Source organism: Chaetodon trifascialis, chromosome 3, assembly GCF_039877785.1.
Source record: "Chaetodon trifascialis isolate fChaTrf1 chromosome 3, fChaTrf1.hap1, whole genome shotgun sequence".
Taxonomy (NCBI): Eukaryota; Metazoa; Chordata; class Actinopteri; order Chaetodontiformes; family Chaetodontidae; genus Chaetodon; species Chaetodon trifascialis.
The window spans coordinates 29452560-29468185 of record NC_092058.1 but is presented as its reverse complement, the minus strand read 5'-3'; the positions used below and the strand labels follow the sequence as shown (position 1 = coordinate 29468185).

The following is a 15626-nucleotide window of genomic DNA, read 5'->3' as shown; positions in this document are numbered from 1 at the left end:
AACTCCAGAAAGAGTGTGATCATGATTGTTAGAACAGAAGAGGACCAGAAAAGAACTTTCCCTTCTTTCTTCCTGGCAGACAGAGAGTTGAATGTTGTTGATAAGGTCAAATATCTTGGTCACATTATCAGAGATGACCTTTGTGATGATGATTATATTCTAAGACAATATTGTAAACTGTATGCACAAGCAAACATGTTGGCACGTAAATTTTACATGTGTACTGATAATGTTAAAATTGCTTTGTTTAAAGCCTATTGTACTCCACTGTACACTGCCCACCTGTGGTGCAGCTACAGTCGGGCAAAATTTCATAAGCTGCGGGTGGCGTACAATGATGCTCTTCGAATTATATTGAGGCTCCCTCGGTGGACGAGTGCCAGTCAGCTCTGTGTTTGTAGTGGTATTCCCACCTTAGATGCTGTCCTAAGGAATTTTATGTTTAATTTTATGGCGATGTTGGACAACTCCAAAAATGAAATTATTATGGCTTTAACCATGCCTAAAAGGAGCAGCACCAGATATTATTCTGGTTTCTGGAGACACTGGCGAGCATGTCTGTATGTATTTTAGGTGTATGTGTCTTTGTCTTGTTTGTTTTTGTTGTTGTTTGTTTGTATTATTTTTATATGGACCTACTTTTGAGTCTGAAATAAAGATTGATTGAAATAAAAATAAAATAGTACCAGTATTTATTGTACTTAGTGTGTATGACATGATCGTACTGTTGAAAATTGAATTCACTGATCATTAAATGTGGCTAGAAGCTATGTTTTAGTGTAAAAGTCTCAGAGTTGCGTAAGGATAAGAACATTTAAATATCCAATTAAATACCAGTGACTTAATGTTGTATGATGGGAGGGAAAATCAAATAAATGATGGGAGAAATAAGTATCCAGTTAACATTCAGTTCCCCGTCTTCAACATCTCAGTATGTTACTACATAAAAAAGATAAACAACAAAGTATTTTGTGTAGGATAAATAATTCACCTTTCAGCAAATTGTAGATGAGACAATGAAAAGTCTACATCTACATGATGAAAAACAACTAAAATGAACATAAAAGTCCTTCACACCTAATGTTAATGTAATAAATAGTATTGGTACCACTATGCAGTGTCATGCAATTGGTTTTGTTCTTCTTTTCTTCACTCATTGTATCTCTGTGTCCATCAGGCAGGGCTGAGGAACATTGAGGAGGAAGTAGCACCAGTGCTCCACAGGGCCATTTCTGGAGACCTTGTGACTGAAGAAGAGATGGAACGAGCTAATAATGAAACTGCTGTGGAGGGCATATTTAGGGTAATAGGACAGGAATCACAGATGAAGAGAGAAAACAATAAACTGCTATGGACTTTGAAAGTGTACTTACTTACAGCACTGACAGCATCCCACCTACCTCCAATTTCCTCCCAAAATTTAAGTGTACATTTATTTGTTTCTAAACATCAGTGAACAAATTTTTGGAATTTGACAGCACTGTTCTGCGCTGTATCAAAATAAGAGATCGCATTTTAATTGTCCTGATGTGGAGATATGGATTCGCACAGCATAGGGGACTATTTCACCCTTTTAATCAGAATATGATAAGCATGTAATAAGCATGTAATACCACAACTTCAGGCTGTTAATAATTGTGTCTGCCTTTATTCTGACATAATCACCAACAATTAGTCAGTAACATTATTGCAGTTTTTGTCAAGTGAGCAATGGTAATTCCTGACAAAAACACAAACTGATGAACACAAATTAAGGTGTGATACAAAAATCCTGTATTACTGGCACTCCTAATACTGATGTGTTATGGTTTTGTGTTAACTTGTATTGACATATATGATATATGTGTGAGCTATGACGATAGCCTACAACAAGTGTGCTATCTTCTCCAACACAGAGACAAGGCAGTCCCTTTGGAATCCACTCAGACCCATTTTCTGTAGAGAGTGAGATAGCCAATGCCACCCAGGTCGCCAGCCAGCGGCCTCTGCAGATGGCAGAAGGAGTCATCAACAACAATATGAGTATCGCCAACATACATGCAAGTCACAGGTCTGTGTGCTCATGCTTGTTTCAGTATTTTAACAGTCTTTTGCTGAATCCATACATTTACTGTATTAATATTGACTTGTTTAAGTACTGTACTGTATTGTCCATTTTGTCCAGAGTAGAGTTCAACTGATTATCTGGCATTTTGAGATAATCTGTATAAGTTGATGACTGCACTAATAAGGCTGGTTAAAACAGAAATTGTTCGCTGACAAATCTGCACATAACCTTGTTTAGTGTGGACCAGTGTGGCTGCTGTGGGGTAGTGTTGCTCCTTGGGTCAATCTTGCAAATTTGCCCATGCTGGATCTAACTAACAACACATCAGATTGTTTGTTACTCAGAATCATGTGGGAAGTCATCAATGGAAAAAGTGTTTGGATGAATCATCTGTCTGTCACCACTATATCATGGGCTAACTTCAACCAATCAATTTCCTTACTGGCAGGCTCCCAGCATGCTTGCTAAAACCCTTGCAGATGATACAGAATGCGGCAGCTCCGCTGTTCATATTCTTCCACTGACTCCCAGTTGCTGCCCGCATCAAGTATATGTCCTTGATGCTTGCATACAAAATTGCCACCAAAACCGCTCCAACCTACCTGAACTCCCTCATTCAGGTTTATCAGAATCAGAATCAGAATCAGAAAAAGCTTTATTGCCAAGTACGATTTTACACATAAAAGGAAGTTGTTTTGGTGATGTTGGTGCATGACAATCTTCTAAAAATAAACTATTAAAAAGTAAAAAATATAACAATATAAATATATATACACAGTTTGTTTGTTTTTTTCCAATGTTCACAAATGTGCAAATCCAAGAAAGGAAATCCAAGCTGAGCTTTAATGTAAGAGTTATGGCAATGTCAATGTGACAAGTAGAGGCAGAGGTGCAGTGTGAAGAGTGTCAGGGGGGCTCCAGACCTTGTTGATATGGCTGACAGCAGACAGGAAAAAACTGTTCTTGTGGCGTGATGTTTTGGTCCTGATGGAGCACAGCCTCCTGTTAGAGGGGAGTATCTCAAACAGTTTGTGTCCAGAGTGGGAGGGATCAGCCACAATCTTTCCTGCACACCTCAGGGTCATGGAGGTGTACAGGTCCTGAAGAGATGGGAGATTGCGGTCAATCACCTTCTCTGCAGACCGAATGACACGCTGCAGTCTGCCCTTGTCCTTGGCGGTGGCAGCAGCGTACCAGATGGTGATTGAGGAGGTGAGGAATCACAGTGATGGCTGTGCACCATCACTGTCTTTGGCAGATTGAAATTCTTCAGTTGCCGTAGGAAGTACATCCTCTGCTGTGCTTTCTTGATGAGGGAGCTGATGTTCAGCTCCCACTTGAGGTCCTGGGAGATGGTATTTCCCAGGAAGCGGATAGACTCCGCAGTGTCAATAGTTTATGTATATATATTTATATTGTTATATTTTTTTACTTATTGTTATATTTTCTACTATTGTTATATTTTGTACTTATTGTTATATGTTTACTCTTTTAACAGCTTCTTTTTAATAGATGTGTCATGCACCAACATCACCAAAGCAAATTCCTCGTATGTGTAAAATCGTACTTGGCAATAAAGCTTTTTCTGATTCTGATTCTGATTCTGATTCTGATAGTGGAGTCACAGAGGGTGATGGGGACAGGTGAGGCTGAGTTCTTCCTGTAGTCCACAACCATCTCCACTGTCTTTAGAGCGTTGAGCTCTAGGTTGTTCTGGTTGCACCAGGTCACCAGATGGTCAACCTCCCACCTGTAGGCGGACTCGTCACCATCAGAGATGAGTCCAATGAGGGTGATGGTCTTTGCGTCGGAGACATATTTCCCCAGCTTCACGCACTATTTCCTGTGAGACAGGAAGTCTGTAATCCACCTGCAGGTGGAGTCAGGCACGCTCAGCTGGGAGAGCTTCTCCTGAAGCAGAGTTGGGATGATGGTGTTAAAAGCAGAGCTGAAATCCACAAACAGGATCCTGGCGTAGGTTCCTGCGGAGTCCAGGTGCTGGAGGATGAAGTGGAGGGCCAAGTTGATTGCATTGTTGACAGACTTGTTGGCTCTGTAGGCAAACTGCAGGGGGTCCAGGAGAAGGTCGATGATGTCCTTGAGGTGTGACAGCACAAGGTGCTCAAAGGATTTCATGACCACAGAGGTCAGGGTGACGGGTCTGAAGTTGTTAACTCCTGTGGTCCTTGGCTTCTTGGGAACAGGGATGATGGTTGAAGACTTGAAGCAGGCTGTCACGTGACATGTCCCCAGTGAGGTGTTAAAAATGTCTGTGAACACTGGAGACAGCTGATCAGCGCAGTGCTTCAAGGCGGAGAGGGAGACAGAATCCGGTCCAGCTGCTTTCCGGGGTTCTGTCTCCTGAAGAGTTTGTTGATGTCCTTCTCATGGATGGAAAGAGTTGTCACTGAGGTGGGTGGGGAGGGGGAGGGAGGGATCTTTAAGGTGGGCATTGGTGGAGGTGACTAGAGCCTGAGCTGTTGGGAGGTGTCATGGGGGAGATGGTTGCTGGACTGTCCCTTTGTCTTTCAAAGTGGCAGTAGAACTCGTTCAGGTCATTGGCTAGGCGTCAGTCGTTGATGGAATGGGGGGCTTTAGGCTTGTAGATGGTGATCTGCCTGAGCCCTTTTCAGACAGAAGCAGAGTCGTTAGCTGAGAACTGGTGTTGGAGCTTCTCAGAGTGCAGTCGTTTAGCCTCTTTCACCGCGTTGCTAAACTTGTACTTCGCCTCTTTATGCTCCCTCCCGTTCACTACGCTCTGCCTGGGAACGGTGCCTGGTGCTGCCACCTCCAAAAAGCCCTAAGTCTCTAGCTAGACTCTTTTCTTCTGTGGTTCCCTGGTGGTGGAACGAGTTACCAAACTCCATTCACTCTGCAGAGTCCATCGCGATCTTTAGAAAAAGACTAAAGACCATGTTCTTTACTTAACACCTTGTTCTTTAAAAAAAAAAAAACCTCTTGGTCAACTCTATGCACTTTTTGCACTACTTCGTAGCACTGTCTCGTAGAGCCTATGTCTAGATAGACCAGAAAGTTGCGTTAGGGAACTTATTCTTGTTGTTCTCTCCCATCTAGAACCTTGCTTGTGTTGTATGAAAATCTCACATGTACATCACTTTGGATAAAAGTGCCAAATGACAAATTGTAATTGAAATTGTAAAACATGTTTTTCATTGAGAGAAGCCTTTAGTGTCATTTTTCTTAAATGAAGGGATATTTTCCATTTCTGATATAATATTAGCTTTAATAGCTTTAATTGTCTTTACAAATATGAACACACATCTTGTCCTGTACCATAGCTTGTTGAACGAGTGACCAAACAAAAAGTGCACTGCTAATGTCACTCCAGTCCAATCCGATGCTGGCGTGGTGCTAACCCTTCAGTAACAATAGCAACAAGCTCTCTGTCAATGACAGGTAGGCTACAGGGCAAGTTTTTTTGCTTTGTCTCTCGTTCCTTGTGGTGGAATACAGTCAGTCTGGCAGCCTGCCAGCAGCAGTCAGTCAAACACGGACACCAACACACCCTCCAGCTGTCTGAGACCTTTTTTCTTCTTTTTAATAATAGTAATTATAATAATCATAATAATAATGATCAACAATGCATTTAAAAAAGACATTGACATTTTTGATTACAAAAAGTGAAGACCAAATATGACTTCAGCCGGACCTCAACGCACTCTTGATACACTGTCCCTCCTCTCTTCCTTGGAGTCTGGTCTTCATCCAGCTGAGAGATACATGTTGACTAAAGGGGCAGGACACCATTTTAGCTCTTATCTGTCAAATCGGAATTTGTTGCATACTTGAACATAGGGGGGTGTACAAAATGAAACAAACACTGTCCAGAATGAGGACACAGTGTACAAAACAGAGTAATGGTGGGGGAATTGCTGTAAGTGGATTTCAGGATGGATGCAACAGGCCAACATTGTGCGCTGGTAGGCAGCAACAGTTCAAAGACACTGCAGCAGGCAGCAGACATCTACTCCTTATAGCATCCATGGAGAGCCTCCTGGTCCTCTCTGCCCACTGAATATAAATGTCCATCTCCTCAGTCACTTTACACAACAAAAAACCTATTTCATACTGAAGTAGATTTAACTTTAGGTTAGGACTGGCCAATATAAACACAAGAATGTCCTGTGCTTCTTTGTGTTTTCCATGTCTTTAAACATCTCTGGACCATGTTGGAAATAAGTGTTTTCATTTAACATCCTTTGATTTTTTATTCCTTTTTTCTGTATGATAAATCCATGAAAATAATCAATCAACAAATACACATGTAATTATTTTAAAATGTATGGAATTTAAATGATAAGAAAATGTTGTTAAGTCCCACATTAACAAGGTAACCAAAATATATTTTTTCCACTCTGGAAACATAGCTGAAGTACAACATTTTATAGATAAAAATGATGCAGAAAAATTGACTTGTGCCTTTCTTTCAAGAAAACTTGATTGCTGCAATGCAGTATTTACTTGTTTGAGATCCAGTCTTTGGCTGTGTCCCAATTCAGGGGCTGCATCCTTTGGAGGATGCATTTGAAGGCCGATTACGTCATAGCGCTGCGCGAAGGCTGTCCCAATTCGTCCAAATTCGAAGGGTCCTCCTAATGCAGCCGACAAATGCGTCCTCCTTTTCCCTGTTTTCGGAGGATGCATCGCTACTATCCTTCACGGCTTCACATATCCCAAGATCCGTTGGACACAGATTGTTTTTTTAACAATAGCGACCAACAGCACCAGCAGCACCATTATTATTGTTATTGTTGTTATTATATCGAACAATAATTTTGTCTGCTGACATAACAGAAAATATGCTTTACATGTCATTTTGTGAGCAAGGAGCAGACGGAGGAATTTATTAAATTCTGTGGTCAAAACAACCACCTGTTTACAGGCACCAAAAACACGGCCACACTCAGATGGAGGTAACTGTTGAGGCATAAATGAATAGCCCATTTGTTCTCTATACATACTGTATTTGTATGTGAAAGTTACATAAAGGAACCCAAATCCTGTACAAAGACCAAATTACAAATATAATCTTGGGATCACATCAAATGAATGTTGTCTGTCCTGATCGATCCCGGTTGCCTGTGACTTTTTGTGGATCTGTACATATCTGTGATAATGTGATCTTGTGTGTTTACCTTTTGTCATGCTTCACTCATGTTTAGAACAATCCTGCAGAAAATGGGATTGACAAAAAATGATCGACTGGTGCTGATTTTTTTTTTTTTATGGTTCTGTGTTCTGATTTAAATTGTTAATTAAAAATATTGTGTTCTAAATTAAAATCTTATAACCTTGTTACATTATCTATTCCATTTCTTATTTACAATATAAGTAGACTTTTGAACTACTTTTCAGTGACAACAATTAGTTTATTTTTTCTGTGATATTTACAGATATTTACAAAGATACAATATGAATATTTCTATTTACAAGTGGGCATTCTTAAAATGTACAACTACAACTAAATGTAGTTGTACTAAATGTACAACTAAATGACTATTTACAGAGATTTGCAGATTTACAGAGAACATATATACAGTTGAGGCTGAGCAGGAGTCGCTGGTGGTGCTGCAAGATTATTGAAGCAAACAGTTTCCTGTTCTGATAACAGTGACCATCAGGACCGCTTGGAGGCTTGATCCTCACATGGCAGCCGTCGATTGCTCCAGCAGCTTTTCGAAAAGCTCTGTGTCTTGCCAGCCCTGCAAACCCCTGAGTTACTGCCGCCAGGTCTTCTGTGGTCTTGGGGAGGTAGATGACCCTATGGCGAATGGCCACCACCTCCTCAGTAACTCGATGGACGATGCGGTGAACAGTGGAGCGAGGCATCCCAAACACCCTTGCCACCAAAACTGGAGGATGTCCCACTCGCCAGCCAGAAGAGACAGACCAAGGTCTCTATTGTGGCACCCCATCCGTGTCGCCTTTCCTGGTGGAGAAGCTCCAGCAGCACCGCCAGGGACTCTCTGCTCAGCCTAAAATCTCGTCTGGTGTCATGATCGTTGAAAAATAATAGCAGAACAGGAACACTGATGTTTATGCAGCAGTACATCGCCCTTGCCTGGATGGAGAAAGGAGGGTAAGAACAGGAGGATTAAACAAGAGCAACTGAATTTTAGTTGATACAACAACTCTAGTGAATGTTAAAGCTTAGACCAATAATGCTTAATTTCTCCATCTGTTACACTTTGGCTTCTCAATATGGTTCTGATGATTAATAACACAACATTTTAATAGGCTATTGAATTAAGTCAGGGTTATTTACAGGGTTCATACACATTTAACTATTCAATTCAAGTACTTTTCAGATCTTGAAAACATAGCATGAAAATTACAGCATACAGAACTCTGTATCAAGACTCATGGTTAAATGAAATATATATGTCAGTCCATAGTTTATATGGCAAGCGTTTGTCACTAAACGGTATTGTTTATTAACGGGTATATTAATTACCACAAACTATGGTAGCTATGTATGAACATTAATATGGGTTAAAATAGCCGGTTAATGTTACCTCCCCACGGCGCTCTCCCAGCCGGAGATAAACGAGCCGCCGGTGTCGCAAAACCTCTGGCTCCATTGTCGTCTGTCTGTTATGTTTCTGTCGTCTGTCGGTTATGTTTCTGTTGTGTCGTCTGTCGTCTGTTAAATTTTTGTCTCAGTACGTGTGTTTTTGCTGGGTTAGGAGGGAAGACGTTATGACGTCGTGACAGAATCAGGGAATGCTCCGAAGGCTAGACCGTCCCATTTACTGACAGTTGATGCGGCCGACGGAGGAGCCTCCAAGGCCGTGTAGGCTGGGTCCTCCGAAAGATGCAGCCCCTGAATTGGGACACAGCCTTTGCCAATTATGCCCAAGGTTGTGAAACACATTACCTATAGATAAAAGGGAAGCCAGGTTACTACATATTTTTAAAAGAAAGGAAAACACTTATTTCTTCAATTTACACTTTAATGAACTATGACTTTCTTGATACAGACCTGAAACTTTTGTGCTCTCCTTCACTCTTCGTGCCGAGGAGATGAACTCGGAATTCTACCTTTACTGATGTTTTTTGTCTGGTTTTGTTTCAGTTGTAAACAGTGTGGGGACTTAACTGGCAACAGGTTAAGCACTTCAGTGTACGTCAATGTATTCCCATTGAAAAAATGTTTAGACTGCCATTGGAATATTCTTCCCTGAAGAAAAGCTCAATTAAAATGACAGTAGGGCTGATTGATAAAACCTGTAATCAATACAATGATGATTATCAAATTTACCTCTGTAATGGTGAAATAATGTCTTCCATCTATCCTCCATTGTCTATACCGCGTATTCATCTCGGGGTTGCAGGGGGAGCCTATTCCAGCTGTCAACGGGCTAGAGGTGGGGTCGCCAGTCGATCGCAGGGCAAGTAACTTAGTTACTTTACTCATTACCTGATTTTAAAAGTAACTAAGTTAAACTACAAGTTACTTTATTAGTTACATTCAGCAGGTGAGTAGTCCATATGAAGAGTGAATGTTTTCGATCTCTGCACCAATAACATCATATGTGTGTCTACCGCGAATTCTTCTACATGCCAATGCAGCCTGATTGCGCTCTAATGTGGATCTACTGATCCAGTGGAGCGTTACTCCCATGTAGCTGCTTCTGTTGTTAGAAGTCCAAATATCTGTGGTAGTTGACATAAAGTCGACCTCATTCAGCGCGGCCTTCAGATTTCTCTCCATCTCTGCATACTCCTTCTCCAGGTAAGAAGCAAAAGCTGTTCTGTGAGGCAACTCCGCATTGATGGTGGTAGGGATCTTATTTATTATGGCACGGAACGAGGGTGAGTCAACTGTTTTCATGGGCAGCATTTCCTCCACAACATACTGCCTGACCAACTTTTTTAACTCTCCCCCACTTAGTGCTTTTGGACCAAAGTCCAGCTGTTCAAATCAAAATCAAATCAAATCAAACTTTATTTATATAGCACTTTTCATACATAATAAAATGCAACACAAAGTGCTTCACAGGAGTTAAAAAACAATATAAATCAAAATAAAGCAACAATAAAAACCCATCCGTCCCACCCTCCGTATGTACAAACACCCACTCTCAGCTACATGCACACACACACACACACATTCTTACTGCAGAGAATAGCACGGGTAAGGAGACATGGCACGGCACTAATGATTGAGGAGAATGCCAACTTTGGGGTCGTCCACACCGAGAGACATCAGGGACTGTGAGCACAGGGGGCACCCGCACCCGGGCCCACCCGAGCCCGATAGACCGGTGGACCCCACACCAAGGTAGGGAGTCGCCCGACCAGCCGGGCCAAGAGGGCCGGAGGACAGCACCCCCTGCAACAGATCAGACACATCTCTCAGTGTGGAGGACCTGTCAAGGAAACACTGGAATTAAAAAAAATAAACATTTAAAAGAGGAAAAGTTCATAAGATAATAAGTAAAGTAAATAAAATAGGGTAAAATAATACAACATATAAAACATGAACATTGAATGAAATAAGATGAGTAAAGGAAATAAATAGTAAATAAACTATAAATGAAAACTATAGATAAACTATAAATAAAATGAGTAAATAAAATAAATAGTAAATAAACATGTCGTTAAAACATACAACTAAAATATGATAAGAAGCCTGATTAAAGGAATGCGATAAATCAAACATATCAATTGAAAGCCTGATTAAAAAAGTGAGTCTTGAGCCTCATTTTAAAAACATCAACAGTCTCTGCGGCCCTGAGGTTTTCCGGCAGAATGTTCCACAGTCGGGGGCCATAATGACTAAAAGCCACCTCCCCGTGTGTTTTAGTTCTTACTTTTGGTATGGTTAAGAGGCCGGAGCCAGAGGACCTCAGGGTCCGCGAGGGTTGATATGGTAAAAGAAGGTCAGATAAATAAGAAGGCCCAAGACCGTTAAGACATTTGAAAACTAATAAAAGAACCTTAAAATCTATCCTGAAACACACGGGGAGCCAATGCAGCAAGTTTAAAACTGGTGTAACGTGCTCCCGCCCTCTGGTCCTTGTCAGCACTCGTGCAGCTGAATTCTGTAGTAGTTGAAAATTTGTGGTACTCTTTTTGGGAAGACCAGAGAGCAGGGCATTACAATAATCTAAGCGACAAGAGATAAAAGCATGCATCAGCACCTCCGTGCTGGCCTGAGAGAGAAGCGGACTCTGGCTATATTCTTAAGATGGTAAAAACCTATTTTTGTTATGTTTTTGATGTGTGGAATAAAAGTAAGCTCAGAGTCAAAAATCATGCCCAGACTTTTTACAGAATGTGTTGGTTTAAGATCTTTTAGTTTTGGTAAAAGTTTCTCTCTCTGGCCTTCAGGACCAATGACTAAGACCTCTGTTTTGTCCTGATCGAGCTGAAGGAAATTTTCTGCCATCCATGACTAAATGTCTAAAATGCAGTTAAAAAGGGCATCAATTGGCCCTGTGTCATCAGGAGACACGGCAATGTACAGTTGCGTATCATCAGCATAACTATGGAAGCTGATGCCGTGCCTCCTGATGACGTCCCCGAGGGGTTGGATGTACAGATTAAAAAGAGTTGGACCTAAAATTGACGCCTGGGGAACCCCACACTTTATCTTATGGGTTCCTGAGGAACATGCATCCCAACTTACAAAGAAGTGTCGGTCAGTGAGGTATGAGACGAACCAGTTAAAAGCAGTACCTGAGAGGCTGATCAGGTGCCTCAGTCTGTTTAATAAAATGTGATGGTCTACTGTATCGAAGGCGGCAGTTAGATCCAGTAGTACCAAGACTGTGAGCTTGTGTTTATCTAAGTTGCATCTGATATCATTTAAAATCTTTAATAGGGCTGTCTCAATACTGTGGTTCATCCTAAAACCAGACTGATACCTTTCTAAAATGTTCTTTTTGTTTAAAAAATCGTTTACTTGGTTCAATTCAATTCAATTCAATTTTATTTGTATAGCGCCAAATCACAACAGAAGTTGTCTCAGGACACTTTCCATATAGAGCTGGTACAGACCAAGCTCTTTTATCTACAAAGAAACCAACAATTCCCCCATGAGCAAGCACTTGGCGACAGTGGCGAGGAAAAACTTCCTTTTAACAGGCAGAAACCTCGAGCAGAACCAGACTCTGGGTGGGCGGCCATCTGCCTCGACCGGTTGGGTGAGAGAGGAAGAGCAAGAGAGAGAGAGTGAGACAGACAGACAGACAGAAAGAAAAGCAGTCAGAGAGAGAGAGAAAGAGAGAGAGAGAGAGAGAGACAGAGACAGAGAGACAGACATGCAGTCACAGTAACAGTGACAGTGGATGTAATAACAGCAGTAGCAGTTGCAGTGGATGTCAGGCAGGGCCAAGGCAGGAGACGCAGCTGAAATCCACAATCCAGATTCAGCCACTGTCCATGGGAACCTGCAAGACGACAAAGCACAGAGACTCCGGGGAAGGAGCTAAGTTAGTAACACGCCGTGGTAGGACATGAGAGCGTGCGGATGGAGAGGGACAGAAGGACGGAGGAGCTCGGTGTATCTTTGGATGTCCCCCAACAGTCTAATCCTATAGCAGCATAACTAGGGGCTGGTCCAGGACAAGCCTGAGCCAGCCCTAACTATAAGCTTTATCAAAAAGGAAAGTTTTAAGCCTACTCTTAAATGTAGAGACAGTGTCTGCCTCCCGGACAAAGACTGGAAGATGGTTCCACAGGAGAGGAGCTTGATAGCTAAATGCTCTGACTCCTGTTCTGCTTTTTGAGACTTTAGGAACCATAAGTAGACCTGCATTCTGGGAACGCAGTGTTCGAGTAGGGCAATAAGGTACTATGAGCTCTTTAAGATAAGAAGGTGCCTGGCCACTTATGGCTTTGTAAGTAAGGAGGAGAATTTTAAACTCTATTCTAAACTTTACAGGGAGCCAGTGCAAAGTGGCGAGTATTGGAGAAATATGATCTGATATGATTGGTTATAAACTGTTTTTCTAAAATTTTACTTAAAAAAGGTAAATTGGATACAGGTCGGTAATTATTAAGAATATTGGGGTCTAAATTGCTCTTTTTCAGAAGGGACTTCACCTCTGCCGTTTTAAAGGAGGTGGGGAAGACACCCGTCTGAAGAGAGCAATTCACCATGTATAACAGCTGTTCCTCGAAGAACCCATAGAGCATTTTAAAAAATGATGTGAGAGTTGGGTCTAAAAGGCAGGTTGTGGAGTTTACCTGGGAGAAAACTTGACCAAGTGTCCTTGCATCAACCAGGGCAAAACTCTCCAGTGTTCCCTCAGGTAATACCAGTGATCTAGATGTATTGGTAGTTAAAACCTGTTGAGATAAAAGACTGGATCTGATGTTATCAATTTTGCGCCTGAAGTGGTCTGCATTGTGGAGAAGAGAAATTTGGGATTTGTGTGGTCAGAGATTAGCTTTTTGAAGTGAGAAATTCTTGTCTGTTTAATGGTGTTATTGTAAGTTTTGAGGTGATGACGTAAAATTTCATAGTGGACTGTTAGTTTTGATTTTCTCCATTTCCTCTCAGCACTCCTGCAGTTTCTTTTCAGATGCATTATTTCTTCATTTCTCCACAGAGGTGTAGGTTTTTTCTTAATTGTTTTTGTTAAAAGAGGAGCCACTGTGTCCAGCGTTGACTTCAGATTACTGTTAAAATTGTCAATGATAAAATCACAGGGGGCTGGTAAAATCTCTGCAGGAGTGCTCTGTAAAATCTGGATAAAATTTGCAGCCACTTCAGGAGTTAGGTAGTTTTCTCACTGTTCTCACTGGTGCCTCCCACTGATTAAAACTGGCGATGTTAAAAAACACACATGAGTGATCGGACACCGCCAGATCCACAACAGAGGACACCCCCCCCCAGACAGGCCATAAGTTATGACCAAGTCCAGGGTGTGCCCCCTGCTGTGGGACGGCTGTGTAACGTGCTGTTTAAAATCCATACAGTTTAAGAGGTTTAAAAATTCTCTTGATACTGGGTCCGAGTTGTCAATGTGTAGATTAAAATCACCAGCTATTAAAATCCTGTTGTAGGTGGTGTGAATGATTGATAAGAACTCAGAGAATTTGCTGATAAAAGAGGATGAATACTGGGGTGGTCTGTAGACCGTTATGCAAAGAATAGGAGGACTGCTAAAAACAAAGGCATGGTGCTCAAATGATGTAAAACTGTTAAAAGGAACTGCATTTGCAGACATTGTAGTTCTTGTGATGGATGCAGTGATGTGAATGTGCATGTGATGATGTGAATGTCCTGAGGTTTTTCGGTGGAGAAGAGGGGGTTACTGACGGGAAGGTGTGCATGGTGTGGGTGAAACATGTAGTGGGTGAGGGTGAGTGTGGAGCAGAGTGCTTGTGTGCATGAGTCATACCCGTTCGTCAGGAGGTGGCTGAAGTGCAGGACCGGACAGTGAGGTCAATGTTGACTGATAAAAGTCGTGAACCCTCCTGGTTGGGGTGTAGGTTGTCCCATTTAAAAAGACAAGGCCTGTTTAAAAACGCTTTAAAATTGTCCACATACAGTACGGGATGTTTCTTGTCAGGCAGTAACCCTTCAGCCACAGGTGCAGCTGGCGAAGCCGGCTGGTGATGACGTCACCATAGCGTGGTGGGGGAAGCGGGTCAGAGATCTCTTCCCAGTGTCCAGCAGGCAGTCTATCAGCAACACGAAATCCTTTTTGAGGACCTCCAACTGCTGATTTCTGAGGTCTTTTGTTGTTTGTGTGGTGGTGGAGGGCCTCCTTAAGTCTCACTCACTGCTCTCTTCGCACTACCCGGTGGGACTTGCTCCGATAATTGCACGGTGCCATGCTGCAACTCCAAATGCTTTTTTAAATTCTAAGTCGTGTTTTTATAGCAAGAAAGTAATTTCTCAACACAGAGTGTACAGCGTACTTTTAAGTTGTCTTGTTAACCGAAACAAAACGCTCAAAAACGCAGTTCTCTCTACTCCCTCCATTTTTGTTTACGTGTAGCTATGTTTGCGTTGCTGCAGACAAGGTATTACACGTGACTTGAGTTGTCCTCATGCTGAAAACGTGACTTTACGCGCACAGGACGTTAATCCCCAAGACAAGCAGGAAGCAAAAAATATAATATAGATGTTATCTTTTTACTAAGGAAAATGATAAAAAAAATAGTAATGTACAGTGACTTGGATAAGTAACTTTAATCTGATTACTGGTTTTGAAATAGTAACGTGTTTATTGATGATAGTAACGTGATTATTTGTTTCCAAAAAATAGGTCAAATTTGAGTAACGCATTAGTGGCAACACTGCTTGTGGCTACATTTGTTATTTCTTGTTTTATGCTGTGTCTCAAAGTGCTGTGAGCTGGAAGGAGCTAGAAACATGAAACTTGGCCCCATAACTGGTAATGATGTGCAACCATTTCTCAAGTAACAAGAGCCAAGTGGTACAGATAGTAGTGCTTTTTTGCTCTCCAAAAGAGCCTGTTTGACCATAAAAGTCTGCCATGATGGACTTTCTGCCTTTTTTTTTTTTTTTTTTGAAAAACAGTCATCTAAATAGAATGTGGGGCTGAGATACACATTTCTGTTACAAATTTCTGTT

At 41.6% G+C, this 15626-nt stretch overlaps 1 protein-coding gene across 1 annotated transcript in view; it reads left to right on the top strand.

Annotated features, from left to right (window-relative positions):
- Positions 1 to 2180, top strand: part of LOC139328395 (dihydropyridine-sensitive L-type skeletal muscle calcium channel subunit alpha-1-like) — a 187583-nt gene extending 185403 nt beyond the window's left edge. The window contains exons 40-42 of the mRNA XM_070958221.1: positions 1178 to 1303; positions 1896 to 2050; positions 2165 to 2180. Of these exons, the coding sequence (XP_070814322.1) occupies positions 1178 to 1303; positions 1896 to 2050; positions 2165 to 2180 (297 nt within the window). The remainder of the gene's footprint in view (positions 1 to 1177; positions 1304 to 1895; positions 2051 to 2164) is intronic.
- Positions 2181 to 15626: the final 13446 nt, after the last annotated feature.